The sequence below is a fragment of the Lissotriton helveticus genome, chromosome 2_1, assembly GCF_964261635.1.
Source record: "Lissotriton helveticus chromosome 2_1, aLisHel1.1, whole genome shotgun sequence".
Taxonomy (NCBI): Eukaryota; Metazoa; Chordata; class Amphibia; order Caudata; family Salamandridae; genus Lissotriton; species Lissotriton helveticus.
The window spans coordinates 1,572,856,132-1,572,883,869 of record NC_136059.1 but is presented as its reverse complement, the minus strand read 5'-3'; the positions used below and the strand labels follow the sequence as shown (position 1 = coordinate 1,572,883,869).

The following is a 27,738-nucleotide window of genomic DNA, read 5'->3' as shown; positions in this document are numbered from 1 at the left end:
TCTTGAACTCATACACCTAGTGAATAAACTGCTCACACATCTATGCATAGAGTCTCACACCTTCCAGCCACCCCCACACAAACTCAATCTCCCATAGAAATACTTGGGCAACCAATTAATAACACATATAGCCTCTCGTATAGCTAATGATCAACACATGCAGCAGTTTACAGAACAACAGACATAATGATGCACAAATTAAGACAGTTTAGTCACTAACCCATGCATTCAGTGAGACACATTTAATCACTCACTCATACAGTCAGTCATGCACCTACTAAATCCTTCATCCAGACACTTATACATCCACTCAAGACATATTTTAACTTTACAGAAAAATACAGTCACTGGATGTTGTCATCAGTGATGTCATCAGTGATGTCATTTGAGATGTCATCAGTGATGTCATCAGTGATGTCACTGACCATGTCATGAATGATGTAATATGTGACATGATCAGCAGTGGATTGCGGGTGCGCGATATATAGTTAGTGCAACTAACTATATATGGAATTTCAATGGTTTTGTGTGAGTAAAATAAGGTTTTTTAAATGCTAATTCCTAACTATATATGGTCTATAACCTATGGTTTTTTCAGTGAATTTTCAAGGTTTTGTAAATGCTAATTCCTAACTATATATGGTCTATAACCTATGGTTTTTTCAGTGAATATATATATATATACATATATATACATATATTCACTGAAAAAAACAAATGTTAAAGTAACATTATAGTTAGGTGTGATGAAACATCTGTTTTTGTTAAAAAAGCAAAATCCTTAGAAATTCACTGAAAACCCCAAAGCTTAAACTAACTTTCCTTCAGTCAATATGTCAGTGACAACATTAATGTTTTGAACTCAACAAAACACAGAAATTCACCAACAGAGCTAACTATAACTTGCGCTCCCGCCATGCACTGCTGATTTACTTTTTAAATTATATTATTGAGAGTGCAAGCAATAGAATACGAAAAAACCTCATCATATTACATAGATCAGGAGAACGTTAATTCATTATTTATATCATGAACACTTTACAAAATTCACATAAATCATTAAAAATAACATAACTAAAATAATCAACCATATCTACGCTGACGCCAAATAATCTCTCATATTCTCCTATATGCAATTGAATTTCAAAGTAGATCCCCTAACCTTAGCTATCTGGGCTTCCATGTTGTATGTCTCCATTACTTCTTTCTACAATTCCTCATACTTTGACGGATGTGGATTTCCAATTTCTGGCAACATTCAGTCTAGCAATGCAAAGAATGCAAAAGACCCAATCATTAGTCCCTGTGCCAGGCAGCATCATTTTTGTAGTAAGTATCCCTTTGTGATGTTGTACCATAGATATTTGTCACTGGACTGAAGACCAAAATGGTATGAGTTTAGGGCATGTAGCAAACATAGTGGCATTATCGACTGCTTCAACTAGGCAGCATTGGCAGCTGTACGATCTATTATACCATTTGCACAGTTTGGAGGGACTAATATGGAAATCAAACATTGTGCAATAAATCTGCCTCTCAATCTAGTAGAAGTGACAACCTTGCAGAATTGTGCCAGGATACTGGAGATTTCTTGTACCGTAACCACCTCGTCTACACTGCGTGTCCATTTATCAGCCCACATTCCCAGATGATTGGAAGAATACTCAACAAGACAGCTGTACTTTACCGAGATCCGAGATGAATGATTGCAGAATATCAAATGTGCAAAATCAGGCTGGGCTAGTGGAGTACTGATGTTTATATTCCCGCTCAGTAGAAAGATCTGAATCTCTAAGCAATTAAAAAAATCACTGTGGTGTATCCCGAATTCTGCCTGTAAGTCCGAGAAAGATAAAAGCCCAAAATCATACATCAGATCACCTAGCCGCTTAATTCCAGCCTAGGACCAAGCACCAAAATAAGAAGAGGTAGGACATTCATGTAAGTCAGATGTATCTAGCAGTGTATAGCCGTGGAAAAATTGAATTTTCAAAAACCACCTCATATAAGTCCCGGTCTTTTCAAGAACTACCAAGGTCTTTAGTCTAACTTTTTTGAAAAATTAACTACTTTTAAATGTAGTACTGCTATTGATAGGATCCTTCATGACTGAGATGGTTTGAAGCCAATTATCTGGGAACGAATCACACAACATATGAATACAGTGAGCCATGCTAGCCCCTTAATAAAAATGGCAATCAGGAAGTGCCCATCCAACTTCAATTATTGAAAGTTTTAAAGGTTTTAGAGATCTCCACTCTTTTTTCCTCTGACATATGAATCTTATAATTATGGAGTCCAGCATTTTAAACTACCTAAAAGAGATTTACAAAGGTAATGATCAAAAGAGATACGAGATTTTCGGAAGAATATTAATTTTCAATAAATTAATACGCCCAACTAGGGAGATGGGTAAGTGCATCCATGTATCCAACAATGATCTTGGCTGCCGTAGTTGTGCAGTTTAATTGTATTCATACCATAATTTACTGTAGGTGGCAAAATAATGTCCAAATACCTTGCTCAATTTGCCACCCTCTGATCACAACTAACCGCTCCACTCACTAGGATCAATTGTTTTCTATGAGCATTTATTTTGTACCCTGAAACCTGGCCAAAGTCTAACACAGTACGCTAAACACACTTAATCATTGGCTCAGAGCATTGATAGAATATTAATATGTTGTCTACATAGACAGCTATGGGAGAGACAGGTGACAGATTTGGATTACTGGGGATGTTTCTGCGTGAAATGCCTAATATAAGGATCCATATATAGTGCATGCAGAGCGAGGTAGAGCAGCCAGTCATTTCGAGTGCCATGTGAAATAGGAATATAACATGTTAATTTCTGTGGTATGTTAATCTGAGCTCTAGGAGCCCTGTAGATGGCTTTAGCCATATCAATAAATTTGGAGCTAAAATTAAACTGCACATATAACTCCAAAAGAAATTTCCAGGATAAACAATCGAAGACTTTCTCAGCATCAAGTAAAATGATGTTAAGAGTTTCCTGGAGAGTCTCAGCTCCTAAAGTTAGGACTCCTAACTTCTGTGAATACCGAAATGAGTAAGTGCCTTCTGTGAATACCAAAATGAGCAAATGCCTTCTGTGAATACCAAATTGGTAGTAAGTTTAGGATTTTGTCTCAAGTTAGTTCTGTGAATCGGGCCCTAAAATATTTACCAAACCACACCAGCGCCTTGAGACCCTCACGCGTGAGTAGTGCACTTCACAAATCCCTGATTGATTGACCCCGTGGCCATTTGAGTCAATACAGTTATTTTTAAGCTTGAATTGCCCAAACATCATGGCTTCATTCCACTGAAGGATATGACCTTTCACACAAATGTAATTATCACATGAACTATGACTGAGATCCTAACTTTAAGACTTTCGGTATTCACAGAATGCATTTAGGAGTCCTAAAGTTAGAAGTCCTAACTTTATTACTCCTAAACTGTGAAAAATCCTAACTTTAGGACTTTCGGTATTCACAGAAGGCATTTAGGAGTCCTAAAGTTAGGACTCCTAACTTCTGTGAATACCGAAATGAGTAAGTGCCTTCTGTGAATACCAAAATGAGTAAGTGCCTTCTGTGAATTCCAAAATGGTAGTAAGTTTAGGATTTTGTCTTAAGTTAGTTCTGTGAATCGGGCCCTTAGAGTTGGTGTTAAAATGATATTGCCCTTTAGCAGCTCCGTTTTGTTGGAATTTTACCTTTTTTGAGAAATATTGTGATAATGCCTTACTTCTAGAAGGCTGAAACCCCACCTGCAATCTGTATTTCTTTGAACTCTTCCAAAAGAAGTGGAGTGATTATGGAACTTCTCCTGTTGGTAAACTAACGATGGCCCTTCTAAGTCAATTTGCTGGGAATTCATCATCCAGCATGTCATTGTTACTCCTTGGTAGTTTGGGGAAGTTTAAGGGGTCAAGATAATCCTTAATGTTATCAGGGCTACACTCCAGCTCCTCTTGGTACAGCTCAGAATATTAGGCCATAAAGGTGCATAAGATCTCGGAGTGTTAAATATGGACCCATTCGGAGGCTTCTTTTATTCATTTGATAGCAGTTCTTGGCATATCAGCTCTTCACAGACAAGCCTGCAGTTTCAATGCCTATCTCACAGTTCATGACTCATGACTGAAAAGCTTTTTTATTTCTATGAGCCATTAGTAAGGCAGAAATTAAGTCTCATAGACCCAACATTTTCTAACTATGTGGCTTGAGCGGGCACTGAGCAAGATGTAATCTGTGTCATGTGCAATTGAATTAAATTCTTCAATTAACCTCTAATTGATCTCTCTTCTTTGCTATATGCCCTTGAAATATGAATGGCAAATGATAGAGAGATTCCCTTATTATTGGTTTAAGCGTGTCCAATGTCACAAAGGGGTGGGCTGACCATTGTTTGGTTGCAAGACATTCCTACATAAGTGTAAGCAGATATTCGATATAATCAGCACAATCTAACACATACATGGGAAAAGAAGACCTGAGTGGATTGATATTAGAACAGCAATTGCCTTCCCATTATGGTTAAATGGTAGAATGATCAGAATGTAATAAATGTAAAATCTCAGTTTTACATATCGAGGAAATTGGGACACTGCTCAGGCAGAAGTCTATGTGGGAATATTGTCAGTGGGGCTGAATTATAAATGTATAATTCCAACGGTCAGTATTTTTCTCTCTCCAATATCGAGCAAATTCAGGTTGGCCATCATATCTAATATGCTAGCTCTAGAACTGCCCATCCAGACTATATGAGAAGCATTGGTCCTATTAGGAGCTGGGTTCAGAATACAGTTGAAATGGCCAGTTATACTAATAGGTAAATTAATATGGCTAAGTTCTGCACCATATTGGCAAAAAAGTGTAGGTTCTGATTGTTCATTGCATAAACATTAACCAAGACAAAATGGCTTTTACTTTGTTTGTCGGTCATCTCCACCCTTGCCCACCCGCTCTTGTGATCAACTTTAGATAGTATGAGTCTAAGTGATTCATTAAAAATAAAGATAGAGACTCCTCGCTGGCCTGAACAGTACATGGCATTTATTAGATCGAGTATTCTAGGTGTGATTCACCATTGACAGCATTTAGATATACAATAAATATTGGCATCTTTTTTGGTGAGATGCATCTCTCAAAGAGCCAAAATATCAGGTTTCACATTGGACCACATAGAACAGCGTCCTAGAATATCTAGGTCTTCTTCCTTCTCCCTTTTAAACCCTTTATATTCCATGATATACCGTTAACAATTATTCTTTTTTTACTTGTTGTTACTCCTGACTAGTTTCCCAAACATAAAGCATGTATTCACTCTTGCTTTTTGGTTCAACCCTGGTCCTCCTCGATTCCCACCCTTTTCTTCACATTCCTCTTCCTCCCTCCCTGCCTCCCGCTATCCACCTCCCCCACCCACTCTTTCTTCCCCTCCCTAAAACCCACTGGGCCACCAAACAACCTCTAGCCTGGCACAGCTAGGGAATGGAGACCACCCAGACCCTTGAGATGTCACATCTGACATCCAGGCTATAGTGGGAGTATCAATGCTTACTCGTCATCAAATAATCCCAGAAATTTGATCCCCCTCCTGCCACCTTCCAGTTGAGTAATTTGCTTGTTTGCCATGCAGCAATTGCATTGTAATTAAAGTGAAGTGAAGGAGGTACGCGTAGCAGACAGGGGCTTAATCTGCCGAGAATCCCTATCTTGATCAGTCTCAAGTCTACTTCTCTCAGCACATGCCACTTGGGGAGAGGCTGGTAAAGGCCAGCTAGTTTCGACCTTGGTTCAAGAAATGCTGGGCCTGATTCACAAAGGTAAACATAGACCAGAAGTCTAAGTTTGGACCTGAAGTCTAAGTTTAAACCTAAAGTCTAACTTTACTACTAGTAAAGTTAGACCTTTGGTCTAAGTTTAGACCAAAAGTCTAACTTAGACCAAACGACTAACTTTAGCAGTAGTAAAGTTAGACTTTTGGTCTAGGGTTAGACTTTTGGTCTAAACTTAGACCAAAAGTCTAACTTTGGTAGTAGTAAGGTCAGAGTTTTGGTCTAAATTAGACTTTTGGTCCAAATTTAGACCAAAAGTTTAACTTTACTAGTAGTAAAGTTAGAATGTAGGTCTAAACTTAGACTTCAGGTCTAAACGTAAACTTTTGGTCTAATATTACCTTTGTGAATTAGGCCCGCTGATTGTAGATTGCAAAACATACAGGGGTGTTTGAATTTGACTGAGTGTCTTGGTGCTGGCGCATCCAGATCATGGTCTCCTGGGCTTTGGCTTTAGATAGGATATAAAGAGATCTCTGAGTGCATGGCTTGGAATTCTCAATCTCTTCCAGAGTGAAGCACAGAAGATTCAGCAAGCTATGTCTCAACAGGAGAAGATTAGTACTTCCGATGCCTCCAGTAGGTCTAGGCTCATGAGGGACCATAGCTTCTGAATGATCTAAGTTATCCGTGACTTCCCTCCCCCTCAGAAAAAGTCAGTGATGGGCAGTACAGCAGCTGTTGTGGCTTTGTGTTCCTGGAGACCGCTGGCTGCGCCTCCAAAGTGGACGTAGCTGCAATATTATTATTAGCGTTTGTTATCACCAGCTAACCAGGAGCATCTAGTTCTCCTGATATTGCCACCATATATTTGGAAATGGTGACTAACTGATTTGGCGACCCTTGAGAGGTGCGCTGAGGGTTTAGGTTTCCAGGAGAAGCTCCAGCCACACTAGACTCATTGAGGCCTTGGCTCAGTAACCCAACTGTAGGAGCAGTTGAAGTAGCTAGAGAACCAGGAGCGCTTGAATCAGTCTATTCACTTGAGACAGTAATATCTATGGGAGCATTAAGTATATCAAGCAGAATTAGCGTAGAACCTGCGTTCACAGACACTGTTTTAAATAAATTTATAATAGGACTTATTTTGGGATGGTGCGACTGACATCCTGATGCTCCCCGCGGGAGAGTATTTTGGCCTTATAGAAACCATGGAGGGCCTCTCTACCATCTCCTTCATCCCTGGTGAGGTTTGCGACAAGCCACTTGGGCTAACTCTGTGTCTTTCATGTCTCCCCCTGCCTCTGACGTTGCCTTTGCTCGCTTTGTCTAGGCTTAACACCAGCCAACACAACAATCAACAATCTGACGATATCTTTAATATGTTGCATCTTTTCGCTGAAGCAAATATGCAGACAGCCAATGCCGCTCCCACTTAAAACAGGAGTTGCTTAGCAGTCCTAACTTTATTACTCCTAAACTGAGAAAAATCCTAACTTTAAGACTTTCGGTATTCACAGAAGGCATTTAGGAGTCCTAAAGTTAAGACTTCTAACTTCTGTGAATACCAAAGGAGTAAGTGCCTTCTGTGAATACCAAAATGGTAGTAAGTCTAGGATTTTGCTTGAGTTAGTTCTGGGAATCGGGCCCTAAGTCACATCAGTGAAATGTAACAAACCTAACAACAAAATAAATGGTCAAGGCACAGTAGTCCTGCACTTGTCTACACGGAGTACTAAAAGTGATGATGAGCTATACAGTGGTGCAAACAACCAGAGATGTGACCCCCTACACCTACATATAGGAAAAACATTTTGCTAAACAAAATGCTCAAAAATGGTTCAGTGCACAATTATCCAGTCACTAATATATGTGACACATGTTCTTTCAGTCCATATTATGCAAATAAATAGAATAGAACAGTATCATGTTGGACAAGTGTAGGGTTGTTCCTTCTTCCAAAATTCCCTTTATTCTTTATTCATTTGTTTTTCTTTAAAATCACAGCATGAGATTGGTAGCCAACGCATTTCGTCCATTACAGGTCGGATGAACCAAGGATGAACACCCTTATTTAGGATAAGTATATCCATGAGGCGTAAAAGGTGTAACAGTTTTATGTTCCACTACTTATAACGTTGATTTTACATTGGATCCAGGGAGGGAATTTTCTCTGTGGTTTGCCCTCATGAAAGCTGTGGACCCATAGTGGCCTTGCACTGGCTGAAACATGTTGGCAATGTTTGTAGGGTCTTAGGTCCATTGTATCCTTGGGAAATCCTATCATTTGTTTTAATATCCTGCCAGTACTCCGTATTAATGGGATACCTGGAGTACCTGTAGGCTTTTTAATCTCTAACCCTCCAGGCCTAAAGTGCTCCCTGGAATATGGTTGAGCCCACCCTGGCCACGTATCCCCTCCGTCCCTCTTCCAACATTGTAGAAGATCCTCTCCACCCTTCAGGCCCTTGGCCACTATTTTTTACAGTATTAGTGCAGGGCACAGATGCAGGGTATTTATGATTTGGTAATTCCAATACACACCCATAAGATATATAAGTGGGAGCCTTTTATGTCATCTGAAATTTTAATACACACAGTTCTATTTATATACACACTCCATCTATTTTTGAAAATTATGGAAATGCTGGGGATTGGGTACACTGACGGAATGGCATCAGCCATATTGGCAGCATGTCCTTGCTACCAGACATTAACATCACCCAATGCCTTAACCAGTCTTAGAATTGGGATGAATTAATGGAGCTCAAAAGGAATCAAATGAAAATCCTCCTCCACGGAGCGATAATGACCGAATATTTGCGTGACAATGCAGCACCAGCGGGAATTGTTGGTCAACAATGAACCTCGCATATTTTGGAAGATCTGACACAAATTGGTCCAGCACACTCATTTTGTCACAATTATTCAATAATAACCATAATTATTGTGTACAGATATAAATCATTCATAGCAGAATCAGTAGTGTTGTTTGAAGTTCATTCTTTATTTATTCTTCAGTAAAAGACTGTAGCCGTAGCCAACGCGTTTCATCCTTCACGGACTTCTTCTTCATAAATGCCATTACGGAGAACACCACGCCATGGAGCCAGCCGTAACCCACTTTTAATACACTATTAAATGCAAAATACAAATCAGGAGTGATTCCACAACGTGAGAGCAGTTCATCATCTGTGTTGAGAAAATAAAAAGAAAAGAAGAGAATACTGTCAAGATATTTATGATCAAGCCGAATCTGAGAGAGGATGTACTGAAATTGCCACATGATAATGTTATAGCACAAGCTCTTTTTCTGCCCTGAAGAAGTCCGTGAAGGACGAAACGTATTTGGTTACATCAACACAGAATTTAGAGTTTAGAAAGTTGCGCTAGATGTTTATTTGGCAGGCACATACTTATAATATAACACACTAGATATACTCCTCACATATACATCCTTAATCATGTGGATAACCTCTCCCTCAAACTATTATATTATCTAGCAACGTGTTCACTATGTCCTCATGACCTTAACACGCCAGGCATCCTAACAGGTTTGTTTTCCTGTGAAGGACACCACAAGTCCCATGTTTCCTGGGGAGCTCAGCAGAATCGGAAGCCCCATAAACTATTATACAAATTCAATGGCTCATTCACTTTGTAAATTGCAAACATGACGCCACTAAGCGGTATGTACAGGCCTTTGTATTTTTTCAAGTATTCCCCACGTCTCCCATTAACTTTGGGGAAACTCTGTTATTGTTGGAAGGTTTTAACCTAACGTTTATTATTTTGCTACAAGGAAACCACAACTCCCCTGATCCTCTGGTGTAGTTGTTGTAGTTTTTTAAGGTTTGAACATAATGTGCTTCCCGTGCACCCTAATGGGTGCGGCCCAATTGACTTGCAAACGCGGGCCCGGTCACCCGTAGGATCCCTTTAAATTGACGCAGTCCCCATCACCGGCACACGCGCCGGGAGATGCAGAACCGAGTGTCGCGCGGCCAGGATCCTTGATGAGGTGAGTTTGTAAGAAAGCATAAATGGGAATACGATGTTGTCTGGCCCGCACATGAGAAACTTGGCCACTACGTGCCTTGATAGTATAACTTTTCCTTGCTTTTCTACCTTGTTTTTTATTCTTTGTGCATAGTGTCTGACTACAGGACTGCCCAGCCTCTCTGCACTCTTTGAGACTTCTGTAGTCAGTCCAAGTTGGGTAAGAACTATGTTAATAATTTCGTCCTACTGTGCACAATGGGCTCTGGGCTTCAATCCATGGCGGGTGTTCTCCATTTTTGCTTGCTAAGAATTAAATCATGCGTGATTGTGTGTGATTAATAATATGTGTACATGTCCTGCGATAAACGAGGGACTCTTATTTCACTGTGGGTGTGCCTATTGATACGTGCATGTCACGAAAACTGGTTATATGGATGATTCCATTGGAGTAATGTTTCCTTCTCAATCTCTCTATACATGACATTTGGAGTATGCTAATTTAACATACCCATAAGTACTCTATTGGTGCACAGCTCCCTATACATACACTGGATGGGTGGGCGTTCACATTGAGGCAGGCACATAGGCTCTTGTTAGAGTCACTGCACAAATTGTGCCTTTTCTCATTACAAGATTGAACGCCCTCATTTAGGATAAGTATATCCACAAGGTGTAACAGTTTTCTGTTCCACTACTTATAACCTTGATTTTACATTGGATCAAGGCAGGGAATTTTCTCTGATGAAAGCCATGGACCCATCGGGGCCGTTCACTGACCGAAATATGTTGGCAACGTTTGTAGGGTCTTAGGACCATTGTATCATTGGGACACCCTATGATTTGTTTTAATATCCTGTCAATACTCCATATTCAACGGATACCTGGAGAATTTTTCATCTCTAACCCCCCTGGCCTTTTTCTCTAAAGGGCTCCCTCGAATATGGTCGAGCCCACCTGGCCTTTAGGTGCCAGGGTGAACACGATGATGAAGCATGTCACAACTTGAGTGTGTGAGGGTTGCCTTACAAAAAGTAATTGCTCCCATGCATAGTAGTAACATCTGAAGAGACTTCCTGACTAGAGAACTGTGCCTAGTTGATATTTCTACTGGGCAGGATACTTTTCTGACTTGTTGGTATTTAGTTGGGCGAACGTTTCCCTCTTCCAATATTGTGGACGATCTCCACCCTTCAGACCCTTGTCCACTATTTTGTACAGGGAATGCCTAAAGCCCAGCTGTCAGCCACTCCAGATGTGTATTCGGAGACAGGCAGATGGCACAGAATGGCCAAAGTAAGATATTTTCAGGCTTGCAACTTAAAATCCAATTTAACCATAAGCTGTGGTTTTAAATTGTGAGACCAGAGATACCAAACTTGAAATGTCCTTCTTTTCCCAATTGGAAATTATACTTATAAAATGTAATAAGGTAATCCTAATGTTAACCTATGGGAGAGAAGGCCTTGCAGTAGTGAAAAACAAATGTAATCGTTTTTCACTTCCCGGGAATGTAAAACTTAAATGTACAGGTCCTACTTTTTAAATACACTGCACCCTGCCCTTAGAGCTGTCTAAGGCCTGCCTTAGAGGTGACCTATATGTGTTATAAAGGACGGTTTGGGCCTGGCAGAAAGGCTAACTTGTTATGAGAAAGTGTACCTGCACACCTACCTAAAATGAATATGACTACGTTTTTGCGATAAACGTTTTGAGGAATCTGCCTATGACCCTGCAAACTGAAATACTAAAACATAGGATGCGGAGAACATCCGTTCCTGCTCACAGCACACTTCAAAATGTCCCTAAGTTTTCTATGATAACGTACACATTTCATATACATTACAGTGCTTGTGACCAAGGGGGATAACTGCATAAGATAGAGCCGCATCCTCAGGATTCCTGAGTACAACAGTCATCTTTGCATTTTTGCGAAGTTCCGGCGTTTTTATTTCTGGAGGAGGCTACTGAAGACTGATATATACTTGTGCATTATTGTATTACTATTCGCATAAACTTTTCCCCTGAAGAAGGGTTATTCAACCCGAAATGCATTGGGGTTGCTTTAAGTTTGGTTGCCTTGACATTAAGCACACTGTGAATCTTGTGAATTTCAACAAGCACTGTAATGTATATGAATTGCTAGTTTTAAGTTCAAAAGTCTTTCTGATACAAAATAATTAATGAAATAATTGACTTCTACTTTAAACATGTGTATAATTTGGTATTATTTTTTCAAAAGATTTGAAATGTGTACTTTATTATAGAAACCTTAGGGACATTTTGCAGTGCACTGTGAGCTGGAATGGAGGTTCTCCGTATCCTATGCTTTAGGAAGGTTAACTTGCCAGGTCGACATGGCAGTTTAAAACTGCACACACAGGCTTTGCAATGGCAGGGCTGAGGCATGTTTGAAGGGCTACTGAAGTGGGTGACACAATCAGTGCTGCAGGCCTACTAATGGTGTTTAATTTACAGTCCCTGGGCTCTTGTGATGCAATTTACTAATTAAATTAAAGATGCCAATTGTGAATAAGCCAATTTTAGTATATTTAGACTACAGAGTATATGCATGTTAGCACTGGCTAGCATTGGTAAAGTGCCCAGAGCTCTAAAGCCAGCAAAAATGAAGTCAACAAAACAATGGGTCAGAATGCAAAAAGTCAGGAGAACCACAACAAGGATGCCAGGTCTAATATTTTCTTTTTCTTTTCATGCTTTATGCGTTAATAAAGAATGACAACAAGCACTAAATTATTATTAGAATGCAAAAATATACATTGGGTTAAGTACATGTATTAGCGTTAGTTTCTCTTGTTCAATATGAGATTCCAAGCGCCCTCAATTGTTACAATGTGAAAAATAGTCAGCACAGTTTTAAACAAAAAGGAAGATGGTACTGCAAAAAGTTAATTGTTTTTTCATGACATTTGAATAATAATTTAAGGTGCATTTAGAAAAAAGATGTTAAAAAACTGTCACAATGAGGTATCATCCGTGATAAAATGGAAAATATGTGCCACGGCGTTGAAGATTTATGTTTATTTTGTGCGCTTTCAAGCACAAGCTTGAATTGGATATTTTTCAGGCTGTGGGCCAAATTTAGAGGTCACAATAAAATGGAAAAAGAGAACAAACTGTTTTTGCACATGTTTTTATACTTCCATCTATTGCTTATTGTGAGGAAACTGTTCTCTTATGCTTGTTTTTGCACTTCGTTTTACAGACAGCTTTCTATAAGCTACCGATGAAACATGGTGCACAACAGAACCTGTCACATAGTGCAGAATCACTTACACCTCGCCATCCTCCTGCTGTATATTTTGTTGCCTCTCTCCCTCCCACCCTCTGTGTTGCCTCCCAGCAACCTCCTTCACTCCATAGTCTCCTGCCCCCTTCCTTTCTCATGGCCCTTCGAGCAATACACAACAAAAGTGATATGACTGGGTCAGCTCTGACTTCACCATAGCCCTTTCTTTCCACTGACCCACTGCTGAGGGTGTTGCCACCTCCACATATCCTCCCTCCATTGGTGTTTCCTCCTATCCTTTCATCTCTCTGGCCTCATCAACAATTGTTTTTTAAATCAATCAATCAATCAGCGTACTTGTAGAGCGCGCTACTTACCCGTGAGGGTCTCAATGCACTGAGGGGAGGGGGGGTGCTGCTACTGCTCGAAGAGCCAGGTCTTGAGGAGTCTTCTGAAGGCGAGTAAGTCTTGGGTCTGCCGTATGTGGGTGGGGAGGGTGTTCCAGGTCTTGGCCGCGAGGTAGGAGAAGGATCTGCCCCCGGAGTTCGTTCGTTGGATGCGGGGGAACAGCGGCGAGGGCAAGGCTGGCGGAGTGGAGCTGGCGGGTGGGGGTGTAGAAGCTGAGTCTGCTGTCCAGGTAGGTTGGTCCGGCGTTGTGGAGTGCTTTGTGTGCGTGGGTGAGGAGCTTGAAGGTGATCCTCTTGTCTACAGGGAGCCAGTGTAGGTCTCTCAGGTGGGGGGTGATGTGGCTGCGGCGGGGGACGTTGACGATCAGTCGGGCGGAGGCGTTTTGGATGCGTTGTAGTCATCATAGGTGTTTGGCTGGGATTCCTGCGTAGAGTGTGTTGCCGTAGTCCAGTCTGCTGCTGACGAGGGCCTGTGTCACAGTTCTTCTTGTTTCGGTCGGGATCCACTTGTAGATCCTGCGTAGCATGCGGAGCATGTTGTGGCAGGAGGAGGAGACAGCGTTGACCTGCTTGGACATGGAGAGGGAGGAGTCGAGGATGAATCCTAGGTTGCGTGCATGGTCGGTGGGTGTTGGTGTTGGTGCTGTTGCGGCCTTGATGCGGCCAGCGCGTAGTTGCCTGATAGGACTTTTAAAAAAAACTTTAGCCATACTGCACAACATAGCAAAACAAATATTGACAAAACCAATAGCTCTCGTAGGCGAGACCTTTTGCCAAAACCAACTAGGCCCCAGTGCATGTGCTCTGATGTCTAAGACACGTGGAGTTTGTCTATTAGCATATTTAGCTTATCTGAAAGTCTATAGTGTGTGGTGCAAAGTGCCACCACTAAAGTGACAGTACGAAACATGACTGCAGCCCTGCCACCAATAACCTACCAGTGCAAGTTTAACCTGCACATTCAGACTGTTAAAATAACAACTTTTGACACACCAAAATCATCCTTTTAAATATTAATGTCTTTCATAAGTAGGCCTAATGCCCAATACAGCTGGGTGTATAGGGTTAATAAGCAGGATATGTAATTAAATAAAGTTATCTCTATCTAGTAACCAGCTACACATCACAGTTTTGGTCATTTTTATATATTCATTACAAATGCAATTCATTGGTAAAGTTAGATGTGTGCTAAATATTTTACAAAAGTTACTTTTGAAAACTCAACTTTTGTCTGCCTACGGCCTCTAGAAACCCATTTGCAGGAGCTCCTTGATGCAATGTAAACTTGCGCGCAGAGTTGAGATAAAGGCATTGGATGTGGGAGGTGTTCTTTTCTGCGACCGGATGATCATCTAAGCAGTGCTCAGCAACTTAATTATTTTCAAAGAGGCCTATCCTGTCATACACATGTATAGCTCCTGCATGGGCCTGGCACATCTTGTGTCCTTCTAGCCAGCCAGCCACCAATCACATAAATAAACAGTTTTGAGTGATCACAGAGGAGGGTTTGCTCAATTCCATGGCCACTCTTCTAGGGTGAACACAGGAGCTCTAAACGTGGCAAGAAAGGTTCTTGCATCTTGGCTTTATTTAGAAAGGAGCACTGTGGGATTGTTTGCAGTAGGTCACACAGTAACTGCTACAAAAGTGGGCAGAGCGACCCCTGGGACCTTTCTCCCTGTTAGTTAGGGAAGGGTTAGGAGTCACACCCCACCCAGTTGCTACCACCAGACATAAATGTGGCACCCCTAGGCACCCTCTTCAGATCACTGCTGGACCTGTGGAAGCCAGAAGAAGGACTGCACCTGCTGTTGAGACTTTTTTAGGCAACCCCTAAGGGCTAGAGCTGCTCCCAATGGTACCCAAGACAAAGAAGTGGAATTCAAGGGTCAGTGAGCTGACCTCCTGTTAAGCTATAGGGACACAACAGCTGTAAGAAGCCATTTTCCGGGACGAGCCCAGCTCAACAGCTTCCATTGGATCTTCCCAGGACCTTGCTTTTGACTTCTGTTGAAGTGAGTCCTAACCCCCGCCCCCAAGTACTCTGTCAAAGGTCCTGGAACCCTTGGCTGGTGTCAGAGTGTACTCATCCTTCCTAACCCTAAAAGCTGGGACTTAGAAACATTTTGCCAAAATTATGCCTGGAGAACTGTTGTGGAACCAGGTCTGTATTATATTCAGTGTTATCCAGGACCCAATCTACTGGGGGTGCATTGTCAGTGGGCCTGACTTCAACGCAGCTCCCCCTATGCTATTCTCTGCAACAGCCAATCCTGTTCTGCGGGTCTGACACTGAACAGCAAATGATGATGTTGAATCCTCTTTGGCCCCAGCCCGCAGCCTTGGCCTACTAAGGAAATCTCACTTATAGAAAATGTTCACTTGGCCAGACTTCAAGCCCCATCCAATCAGTGTTAATGACCTCCTGAGCGTAAACTCCAGACTTTTCTATCTCAGAGATTTTCCGGCCTTCAACTACAGCTTTACTGAGACCTCATTGTTCATCAAACCATTGTTGATGAGCCCATTTTCCAATCCAGTGGCAGCCTTGCCCATCTGAGGACTCAACCATCTTGAAAATGTTCTAAGTGTGAAGGGAATTAAGCAATGAAGGTGAAACCAACCAATGTATCCACCCTGTGCTCTATCTCGGTCAGCCTTAAACCTTACCCTTGTTCGAGGCTAATACATACAATTGCCAGCGGTTGGCGTTTTGAGCTTTTGGTGCTATTTTTTTTTAAACCTTTAAACATTCATATCTTTTGTTCCCATGTTGGATTTTTGTTGTTTCAGTGTCATTTGGTTCGTTAAAATATTTAATACGTTTATACATTTTTATTTTGTTGTGTTTCCAACTTTTTAACTGTTTTAGTATTTTTAAATGCTTTGCACATTTAAATTAAGCCTGTTTGTTCTGTGCCTTACCGACCAGGGTTTGAACCTAAGTTTAAATTACTGAAGCTTTTACTGGACCTAATAAGAAGAGTGACATTATTACTTGTGGCAGACTACCATCCACCCCAACTAACAACCCACTTTCTCACATGTTTATTTCAAGGCGCTTCAAGAGGAGTTTCCTGACATCCCAATTGGATACTCTGGCCATGAAGGTGGCATCGCCATTTCCATTGCAGCAGTAGCAATGGGGGCCAAGGTAGTGGAACGCCACGTCACTTTGGACAAAACTTGGAGAGGAAGTGACCACTTGGCATCTCTGGAGCCAAGCGAATTGGCTGAGCTTGTACGATCAATCCGCACTGTGGAAATGGCCATGGGATCTCCGATTAAACATTTTTTGCCATGTGAGAAAGGATGCCATGACAAGGTATTTTCACCTTCGTCCTTAGGAATTCAAAATTTGAACTTTTCACTTAGTTCTTAAAAATTCAAAAATAGAGACAAATGTGTCAGAGTATTGTATTGTCATACACATGTAAATATGAAATGCGTAGAAATTATCTTTTAATTGCTACAAAATCTTTGTTGAGCATTTTCCTTCTAACTTCATCCTATTTCCAAATAAGTGCCCTGTGAGAAATCTTTTGAGCAGTTAGCCCAATGCTTTGCACCTATGTTCTGCAATTCGTTTTACTTTAGGTTTGTAAATCTACATAAATGATCAGTTTGACTGCCAAAATATGAACATCAGCAGGTAAAGCTTTTGTTTAAAGTGAGGCATAGGAGAATAATTTGTGTTTTCAGGAGTCTTTCCTTTCAACACTACATGCAAATAACACCTTATTTAAAGGGGCATCTGTGCTGCGCAAATTCATGTGACCCCAGAATTTAACAAGCACTGGCAAAGACAAAAGGTCTGGCGTTGACTACCAGCCTTTTGGCTTTGTCAAAGTTTGTTTTGTTTTGTAATGGTATTAGAAAAACCTTATTTTTGAAGAGCTGCTGAGCCCTTACAATGGTTAAAATGAAAAAAATGTTCTAATGTCACAAAATACCCTTTGCCATAGCAGTCCATGGTACTAATGGGGACTACTTTTTGGGGAGCGGGAATGCCAATGGCTGAAGTGGGCTGACCTACTACCCTTTGCTATTTGCTGTAGTGGGCAGAAAGCAAATGTGAAGGACACAATAAGAGACTAGAGAATGAAGATTGCTAAAAGCCTCTGTAAGTAAGTATTTTATATCTAGTTTTAGTAAAAGCTAAAGGTCTTATCTAACTCCAGACTTAAAATAGGCACTCTCGTTTTGACGTATTTAAATACAACCCTGTTAGAACCGCTCGTAAAAAAAGAACACTGCAATGTTGCTTATTGCAAGGGCAAATACATAATACCCCATATGTGGTGATAAGGAATTGCAAAATTGTATACATTTTCAATTGGTACAGAATAAATCATTTGAAAGGCAAAAAAAATAAATAACCTCATTAAAATTCCAAAGGGCAGTTGATGATGTTAGCATAAACTTTATCCTAAAAAGGGAAGTGACATTGCTTGTAATAAAGCTTTGTCAACCTGCACAGCATGTACCAATACGATGGCCAATGGTCAGCATTATTTACATTAGTGTGGATATTTCTAAAGTCCGAACATAGGATGTATCAATATATTGGTCATAAAAAGTGGATTCAGTTGCAGCCAGTTTTTGGTGACCAGTATTGAATTTTGTGAACCAAACTTTGTTCTAATATATAGTGTAATGTTGTGAATGGCTAGGAATGGACAGTGCCCAGTGACCACACTGGTCAGGCACTAGGACCAGCCCGAGGGAAAGCCGAGGGCGGGAGGAAAGGGAGGAGCTGGGGGAAGAAGGGGCAGTTCACCACTGACCACCATAGCTGCAGGACCTAAATAAAGAAGCTCCCCAGAAACCGTTGTCCGCGTGGTCATTGAGTCAGTAACGACTCGACAACTGGCGACGAGGGTGGGATCATTGGTATTCTAGTGCGCACCGGGCGTCCTAGCATGACGGTAGCGGGACATTTGCCCGTGGTAGAATGGGGCGTGTTTCTATATGCCCGCAGCACTTCGTCAAGTGCTGTCTGTATGCGCCTCCCGGTGATTTCTGCTTGCTGGAAGGTCCTCTTGATCGTGGCCATGAAGCGTTCTCATGTCTACACACAGACGAACTTGACTCGTTTCTCCTTTCTTTGGGACTACCGCGACCGGGGAGACCCACGGCGTCGGCCCTTCCGTTCTCTCAATGATGTCTGCTTCCAGCAGGTCGCTGAGTTCCTTCTCCACGGCTTCTTGTAGATGAAATGGTATTTTCCTGTGGTGTTGCGCCACCGGCGTGACTTGGTCATCTATGTGTAGCTTTATTTGACAGTTCTTCAATTTTCCTAGTCCTTGGAACAGCTTTGGGAACTTTCGGATGAGTGATGGTTTGTCAGTGACTCTGAATAGGATGTCTACCAGTTTCAGACGTTCGGCTGTTGCTAGGCTCAGTAGGCAGTCAGCCTCGGGCCCTTCAATGACGTGGATGTATGCTGGTATTGTCTGACCTTCATATGACAAGTCAGTTTCGAACTTCCCCAGGCATGTCAGTGGCTTTTCGGCCATGTATGTATACACCTGCACATAGGCCTCCATTAGTTCGGGTTGGGGATTCATCCGGTGATATTCAGCGGCTGGCAGATAGTTTAACGTTGCCCCACTGTCGAGCACGAACTGCGTGGGGTGAGAGCCAATGTTGATATCCAGACGCGGGTATTCCTTTAGTTGGTCAAGGTCTGCCACTCGATTGAGGTATTCTTTTCGAGGAGCGGGTGGTGGAGATTGAGATCCTCTGGAGGAGGATCGCCGAGACCGACAGGTCTTGCAGGAGCGGTCGCTTGATTGTGACGACCCCGACGATGAGTCGCGTTTGGCTTCGACGGCTCTGGCATGATGGCGACTTTCTGGGTATCGTCGGTGACTTCCCTTGTGATCACTCTTCGGCACTGCCCCGCACATGCTTTCCAAATGGTTGTCTCTCCCACATTTCCGGCATTTCTCACCCAGCGCTGGGCATGCATCTGCATGTGGATAGTCGTATCCGCATCGGAAGCATTTGCTGTGCTTGTCCGAGCGTCCTTTCGTGTATCTCGTGTCTTTGTGCCCTCTGTAAGACTGGTGGTGGTGTTTGTTAGACCTGGACGAGCGGTCACGTGGCGGAGACCGCCTGTGTTCGTGCCGAGATTGCATCCTGAATGCTTGTTCCGGTCTCTCGCTTTTCCCGCTTTCCATGCTTTTGGCGTAGTCGTCAGCTTGCTCCTCGACTCTCGTCATGTCCACGATTTGTGCTAGTGTGTAGCTTTTCTTCAGTAGCTTGCGTCTTAATGGTTCGGAGAGGCAGCCTTCGATGACTCTTAGTCGCAGAGCGTCTTCCTTTGAAAATTTGTCAAACTCGCAGTGTTTCGCTAGGCGGTTCAGACGAGTCACGAACGCCTCCATCCGTTCCCCGCGCTCTTGCACCGCTCTGTTGAGGGTGTACCTCTCAAAGTCGACGTTCTTTCTGTGCAGGAATTTACCATTCAGCGCTTCTCGTGCTTTTGTGTAGGACTCCAACGCTTCTTCTGGCAGTTCTTTCAGGACCCGGCCTCCGTCCCTGCCAATCAGGTTCCTGAGGAAAAGTAGTTGTCCTTCCTCGTCAGTTATCTTGGAGGCTTTTATGAAGTCGTCGAAGTCTTCAATCCATTCTTGCCACCGCAGGCTCATGCTCCTGCCGGATTCGATAATGAGGGGTTCAGGGCGCCGCAGGAGAGATGCTCTCGACATGCTTTCAGGTAGAGGGTCGGGCATTGTTTGCTCGTAGTGTCTGCCGCCTACTTCAGTCCGTATATCCTCTTTGATTCGGTCTCGTTGCACTCACCAGTGCTTGTTTATCCTCTTCTATGCACTCGCCGGTGCTTGTTAATGAGCTGCGTTGCACTCGCCAGTGCTTGTTTGGTGTTTCCGGTTTTTTTTTCTTGCACTCGCCAGTGCTTGTTTATCCTCTTCTGTGCACTCGCCAGTGCTTGTTTATCCTCTTCTATGCACTCACCAGTGCTTGTTTGGTGCTTTAGGGCCTTTGCCTGACCCTAAAATGGCCGCCGGGAATCCCTCGCAGGGGATTGGTTGAAGCCGCCTGACTTCAAGATGGCCGCCGGGAATCTCGTTTCCGGCGGGATTTCGGCCGATCTCAGGCAATTGGCTGCCGGGAGTCTGGCTGGGTCGGCTGTTTCACTCACCGGGGCCGCTGGAGACAGGTAACAGTCCGTCTTCCTTACTTTTTTCACCGCCGAGGTGGGCACTCGGTGGGTGGTGATCTCGCCACGCTTCTGCCGCCGAGGTGGGCACTCGGTGGGCCTTCCGCCGCCAAGGTGGGCACTCGGTGGGCGCTTCTTATCTGATTTCGCCGCCGAGGTGGGCACTCGGTGGGCGCTTCCGGTCCGCTGTTGCCGCCGAGGTGGGCACTCGGTAGGCTTTCACTGCAGGGGTCCACACGCGCAGGCTGCGATCCCACCTTCGTCGCCATCAAAGATGACAAATCAGAACAATCAATAGCGGACGAATACATTCACTTCGTAGTGAATCAAGCGAGACCTCCGGCGGTACCCCTGGATGCCATCTGCGACGCGACCCAAAAGGATGCCACTTTGCAGGAAGTAAAGAACTTGATCCAAACCAATGGCTGGAGACGCCAGCCAAGCAATGGACAAAACGACACGGACATGGCGGCATTCAAACACGTCCATGAAGACCTGTCGATCGCTGCCAATGGACTCATTCTACGAGACAAGAGAATAGTAATACCACGAGAACTCAGACAAGGAGTCATTCACTTAGCGCATGAAGGACATCGGGGTGTGGTAGCTACAAAAAGAGCACTCCGCGAAAGAGTCTGGTTCCCAACCCTAGACCAAATGGTGGAGGCGACATTGAAGGACTGCCCGCAATGTCAACTCGTGAGTCGTCCGGACCCCCCTGCACCACTGCAAATGTCCCCACTACCGGAGGGCGTCTGGCAACACATCGCCATTGACTTCTTTGGGCCAATCAAATCGGGCCAATACGTCCTAGTCATCATGGACGAGTACTCTAGATTCCCCATCGCCCAATTGTGCGGTTCCACAAAAGCATCAAGTACCATACCCATCCTAGACGAGGTCTTCGCCGCATGGGGAATCCCCCTAGTGGTGAAGTCGGACAATGGACCACCGTTCAATAGCCACGACTTTGCTGAGTTCGCACAACACCTCAACTTCACGCACCGCAAGATCACGCCGCTCTGGCCACAAGCCAATGGAATGATTGAACGCTTCATGGCCACGATCAAGAGGACCTTCCAGCAAGCAGAAATCACCGGGAGGCGCATACAGACAGCACTTGACGAAGTGCTGCGGGCATATAGAAACACGCCCCATTCTACCACGGGCAAATGTCCCGCTACCGTCATGCTAGGACGCCCGGTGCGCACTAGAATACCAATGATGACCCCAACGGCGCCAGAACTGGACACTGATTCTGAGCACGAAGAGATCGCGGCAAGAGACAAAGAAAAGAAGGAAAAGATGAAAGACTATGCGGATGAGCGACGCCACGCGGCCCCCCTGCAAATAAAGGAAGGAGACTGGGTGCTAGCGAGACAAGAGCAACACCGGAAGACAGACTGTCGATACAGTGAGATTCCCCTCAAAGTGATCCAACAGAAAGGAACCATGATCACAGCAGAGGCCGAAGGGAAGCGACTCACCAGAAACGTGACATACTTCAAAAAGTGCGGACCCAATGTCACCGAGTTGCTGGCTGATCCGAAAGCGGAGCCAGAAGACTGCGAGACACTGACAATCAACAGCCCATTGCCCAGTGGACTCACTGACGAGAATGAGAGTGACAACTCCGACCCCCAAGTACGCCCCAGACGGGTGATCAAGAAACCATCGCGCCTGATTGAAGAACCGTAAAGAAACGAACTCGTGACTTGACCAGGGACAATGCCACTGTGTCATCATCCACCGAGGGGGGAGATGTAATGTTGTGAATGGCTAGGAATGGACAGTGCCCAGTGACCACACTGGTCAGGCACTAGGACCAGCCCCAGGGAAAGCCAAGGGCGGGAGGAAAGGGAGGAGCTGGGGGAAGAAGGGGCAGTTCACCACTGACCACCATAGCTGCAGGACCTAAATAAAGAAGCTCCCCAGAAACCGTTGTCCGCGTGGTCATTGAGTCAGTAACGACTCGACATATAGGTTCACAAAATTCTCAATTGGAGTTGGTCGCAGTTTGCCGTCCCTCATTAATATTCATAAGGTAGCTCTCAAATTGTGACTTACTCCGATTGATGGCAATCACAAGAATGGTGTCCTGCAATGGTCAGTAGACCACCATGTCCATGATTGCTTTTACAAAAAGACAAATTAGTTTTGAATACAACCCCGTTTCCTTTCTGTGCGTGTTGGCAGTATTCCCCTGAAAGTTTTTCAAAAATTCACAAAGAAGAAATGATTCAAAGGGACCCTTTCCCATTTGTGAATAAGCAACTATCCAAACTTGGGAGTAGGTTACTTTATAGTGGTTTGCATACATGATTCCGGCTACAAATCATTGATACATCTGGTAATAATAATAATCCACATTTGTAAAGCGCACAATCACCCGTAAGGGTCTCTAGGCGCTGGGGGCCGTCGGGAAGATTAAGCAAGCTATTGCCCAGAGTCACATGGTGCTGGGCTAATCTGCCGCCGGAGCCGGGGATCAAACCTTGATCCCCAGATTCCGGAGTCAGTCACCCTGGCCGCGGCGCCATACCAATTCGATATTTGAAAGAGACACCCACAACATGTACCTTCCAAATACCTAGCTAGTATCCAGTCACAATCCCATTTTGGGAATTGGTAAAACTTTATCAACTCCTAAAATGGGATGGGGTACATAGCCCAAAAATGTTTTGCAGTTGCAAACTCAGAATTGGAGTGTTTGCACATCCAAAAAGGTTTCACAAATCTGGACGAAACCCCAAGGAGAGGCCGAATGGTGTACATCGCACTAGAATATTCCTCCACCATGTCAATATGCGTAGATGTTGTGGTGTGTTTACAATATAAACTGACGTTAATAAATCACATGAGATTAAGTAGACACCATCACAGCCACTTATCTTGTCTGCACGGGTAATTTTAAACACGTGGGATCTGTCACAACCAACAAGGCAACAGTTGCAGTTTAACTAATGGCAATGCACCTTAAGATGCTAAAGTATTTCAGTTGCAAGTAGCGGAGTGCTTGGGGTATAGACAAGGCAGATTCATCCTTAAGGCGATGTAATGAACTCTTTTCAGCACCTGAAATTTCCATCTGAAAGTCTGGGTCAAAATGAGGAATTACTGGAGGAATGTAGCCTAGATATACTTATGCCTCTGGTAACTCCCCTTCTACTTGTAGACCTTTATGGTTCAACTTTTGTTGGGGTAGATTTTCCCCATCCCTGTGGTTACCAGTACCAAAGGTATCAGTGACTCTGGGATGGGTAAATCCCAGCCCAATTTCCCGGCCACTAGTAATTAGGGCCAATATGATCAATATATCTCTGTGTCTGCCTAATGGTTGCCATAAAGGATGCATGGGTAATGCAGAGATTCCACAGGTTCATATAATTTTAGGAACAGAAGATCAAAAATGTAGATATTGAGAAATGCCCAATGCTCTCATCATGCAAACACCTAATGCACATTTTTTCCGGCAAGGGGCAGTGAGTAGTGTGACATCTGCCACCCTAGCGTACTAGACAGATGTTGTGATGCATACTGCAACCAGAAATCGTGACATGCCAGGACAAATATTTTGGAGGATAAAGTATCTTCCCTGTCACCTCCATACTACATACGAGTCACCTCAGAAAATGGGTTATGCCTGCAACCTGCTACATAACTACATCATGGCTGCCATTTGTCACTATCTAATAAAAAAAAAAACTACTCTCAGTGACGGCTGGCATCTACGGGGAAAGGGGGCGGGGCGCACAAGCGCAAAATATTATAATGAATAAACAAAACAAACTCACATAAAACGACGTCCTCGCTCCGGACCTCCTCTTTATCCAGGAACTGGAACTGGATGCCGAAACTTCCTTGTCCAATCCTGGTGCTGTTCACATGCAGCACGTGAGCAGCACCCAGATTGGAGAGAGAGGCCTCACTCAGCGCTCCTCAGTGCCCCGGAGGCCTGCACTTACTGTCAACCCAGCTGTCTTAAGAGCGGTTTAAAGATCATATGTGTGGCTGTCCGTCGCAAGATGGCCGGCTACGGCCAGCCAAAAAGACATGTGCACTTTAAACAGTGCATTACATTGCCCACCCACCTCCCTGGTGCTGTCAGTCAGCAGCGGCCCGCCCTAGCCCTGACACTTGGCGCAGATAAATATATATTGAAGGAACTATAGATAAGCAACATTTCAATAATAAACAAATGCTTACTAATCATACTGCTTGTTAAACAACACTGGCTAAAGAATGGATATGTAAGAATCACTGCTGATACAAACTGTACATGAGGGAGTGGGGTCCATCTCTGCTAGTTTACATTTGTTTATGCATTCAGTATGCCCTAAAGCCAAACATCTGCAATGAATTTAAGTTTTTTTTTTCTGAAAGGTATGTAATCTTTCGCATACTAGTTATAAACAACCATTGGCAATGTCAACAGATCCAGCATTTTTTCTTAAGAAGTATCACTTTTAGTCCTGGCCCTTTCTTCAGGGTCACCCCCACACTTTTTGCCTTCCTCCTCATCTTTTGGCTGAATTCATTTTTGCTGGTTTTAGGAGTCTGGGCACCTTAACATTGCTAACCTTTTTTTTTAAGGTTTTATTTTTTATTACAAACAAAATCTGATTACATTGAAAAGCATAGTATTCAGCATATGATACATAGCAGAAAGGAGAGATTCTCCCTTAAAAATAGTCCCATTTCACTTTTGAAAAGAAAAAGAGATTTAACAGTCTCATAAATGTCTATTCATTCGTTTCCCCTTGCATCCATTGTAAAATTGGCGCCCAAATTTTCAACCCCAACTGCTTTCTTTTCCATCCTTTTGTTGCATAAATAGCACGTTCAAAATTAAATTTAGCTAATAACCGAGCCCTCCACATAAAAAAAGAAGGTGGATCAGGACTAATCCATTCCTGGGTGATACATGCACGAAACTCAGACATCATAATAAAAATCAAATACCGTTTTTCTTTTTCCAGAGAGTCTGATAATAGTCCAAATAAGATCAATTCCGGGGTAAGATTTACTTTACTTCCCAATATATTCTGGATACATTTCTGAATGCCTGACAGTATAGCAGTTAGTTTAGTACAGAAATAGAAAATATGTATTGCATCTGCTCCAAACAGATTACATTGCTAACCTTTTCTAACGTGCATGTGCTCTGTACTTAAAAAAATGGTAACATTGGCATATCCACAATTGGCATATGTAATTTACTTATAAGTCCCTAGGAAAGTGCACACCATGTGTCCAGGGCTTGTAAATTAAATGCTACTAGTGGGCCTACACCATTGATAGTGCCATCCATTCAGGTAGCACTTTAAACATGTCTCAGGCTTGCCGTTGCAGAGTCTGTGTGTGCAGTTTTAAACTGCTATTTTGACCTGGTGTGGTAACCTTCTTGCGAGGCTCAAGACGTCCTTCTTAATACTTATAAGTCCTACCAATCCTATACAAGTACAGGATAACCTAAGTCAACCATTGGAAAGTTGGGAAAAATTCATCTGTACCCTTGGCAACAAATTTCCTACCAAAACAGGCCTAAAACGAAAGAACGCAAACGATCCACCAATGACGATAGTGAAGAGCCCAGTCTCTAAGAAACTGAAACTAACAATAAACCAATTATTACGACAACTGCGGAGAACACCGTGAAATCAAAGTGTGCAGCAGTCTCACCGTGATTCAAAGGCCCTTTTTAAGAGAAGAAGATGGATCAGGAAAACGACCATGAATAATACATTTTGGGGTAAACTTCTTTATGACACAAAACAGAAAAACAGCGTCAAAACTTGGCAATCCGTAAACAAATTACATCGGTCAAATCACCATGTAATCAACTCTCATATCACTGAGGAGGCCTGGATGGACTTCCTCTCTAACCATTTTAATGGCACGGAACAAATACCCACACACCCCAAACGCCTAGGATTTTAGAGTTCCAGCAGGATTGCAAAGGAGCCAACACTACATTGCCCACCTTCTTCTGAGGATAGCAGAAGAACAGTGCCATACCAACAACAGCGGGTAACAACTTTAACCTCTGCACAAAATGAAACACAGAGACTAGTGGAGGGGCACAACTCCCAATCAGCCCAACAGATAAAGAAACAAATAGCAAGGGGCCGACTGGCTGGAGCCCCCAGCCCCAATGGCATTCCACCAATACTGTTAAAAAATTACCCGGACTTCAGGAGCAATGCACTTGAACCTGTTTTCAAGTATGCAGTCAGAAACTCTATAATTCCTGAGTCATGGAGAGGCTCAATTATAAGCCCAAATTATAAACAAGGGGCGAGGTCTGTGCTGCAAAATTACCGCCTGATAACCTTGATTGACATCGAGGCAAAATACTTTGCAGGGCTCCTCCTAAACGATTTAACCACTTGGGCCGGAAAGAAACACATAATACCGCCAACACAAACAGGGTTCCAGAAAGGGCAAGGTAAAATAACCAACATAACGGCCCTGACCTTGCTCATGGATGCAGCTAAACAGGGAAAACACCTGCTTTTTCTTTGCTTCATAGATTTTGTTGCAGCATTCGACCACGTCGACCGAACAAAACTTTGGCAAAAACTTGATGGCTGGGGGATTCCTCCAACTCTCTTACACCAACTAATGAACCTCCACACCAATAAATGAGTCAGGATAAAGCTCAGCGCAGGACTACATATATAAAAAAAATCCTTACTACAAAAGGGCTTAAACAAGGATGCGTTCCAGCCCCCCAGCTATTCAATCTTTTTTTAGCAGATCTTCCGGGGGAGCTGAACAGCTGTGTAGCCCACGCACCAAAACTAGGGAATTCCACTCTGTCAAACCTGCTATACGCAGACGACCTAGTCTTGATATGTAGGACCCCAATTGGACTCCAGCACTTACTGAACGTAACTCATAAATTTTCACAAGGAAACTCACTAAAAATACATTTCAATTAAACAAAAATTATGGCAGTCAATTATCGCAAGAAGAAACATATTAATTGGTTCTACGACAGCCATCGTTTGGAGCAAGCAGAAAGGTACAAATACCTAGGGGTAATACTGGATCAACACAATTAGTCACAACCGCAAATAGAATCCCTGCGGAGAAAGGGAGTAAT

At 43.2% G+C, this 27,738-nt stretch overlaps 1 protein-coding gene across 1 annotated transcript in view; it reads left to right on the top strand.

Annotated features, from left to right (window-relative positions):
• The window catches only part of LOC144818791 (N-acetylneuraminate-9-phosphate synthase-like), a 193,281-nt gene that overhangs the window by 150,741 nt on the left and 14,802 nt on the right, over positions 1–27,738 (top strand). Inside the window, exon 5 of the mRNA XM_078676547.1 lies at positions 16,503–16,769. Coding sequence (XP_078532673.1) covers positions 16,503–16,769 — 267 coding nt within the window. The remainder of the gene's footprint in view (positions 1–16,502; positions 16,770–27,738) is intronic.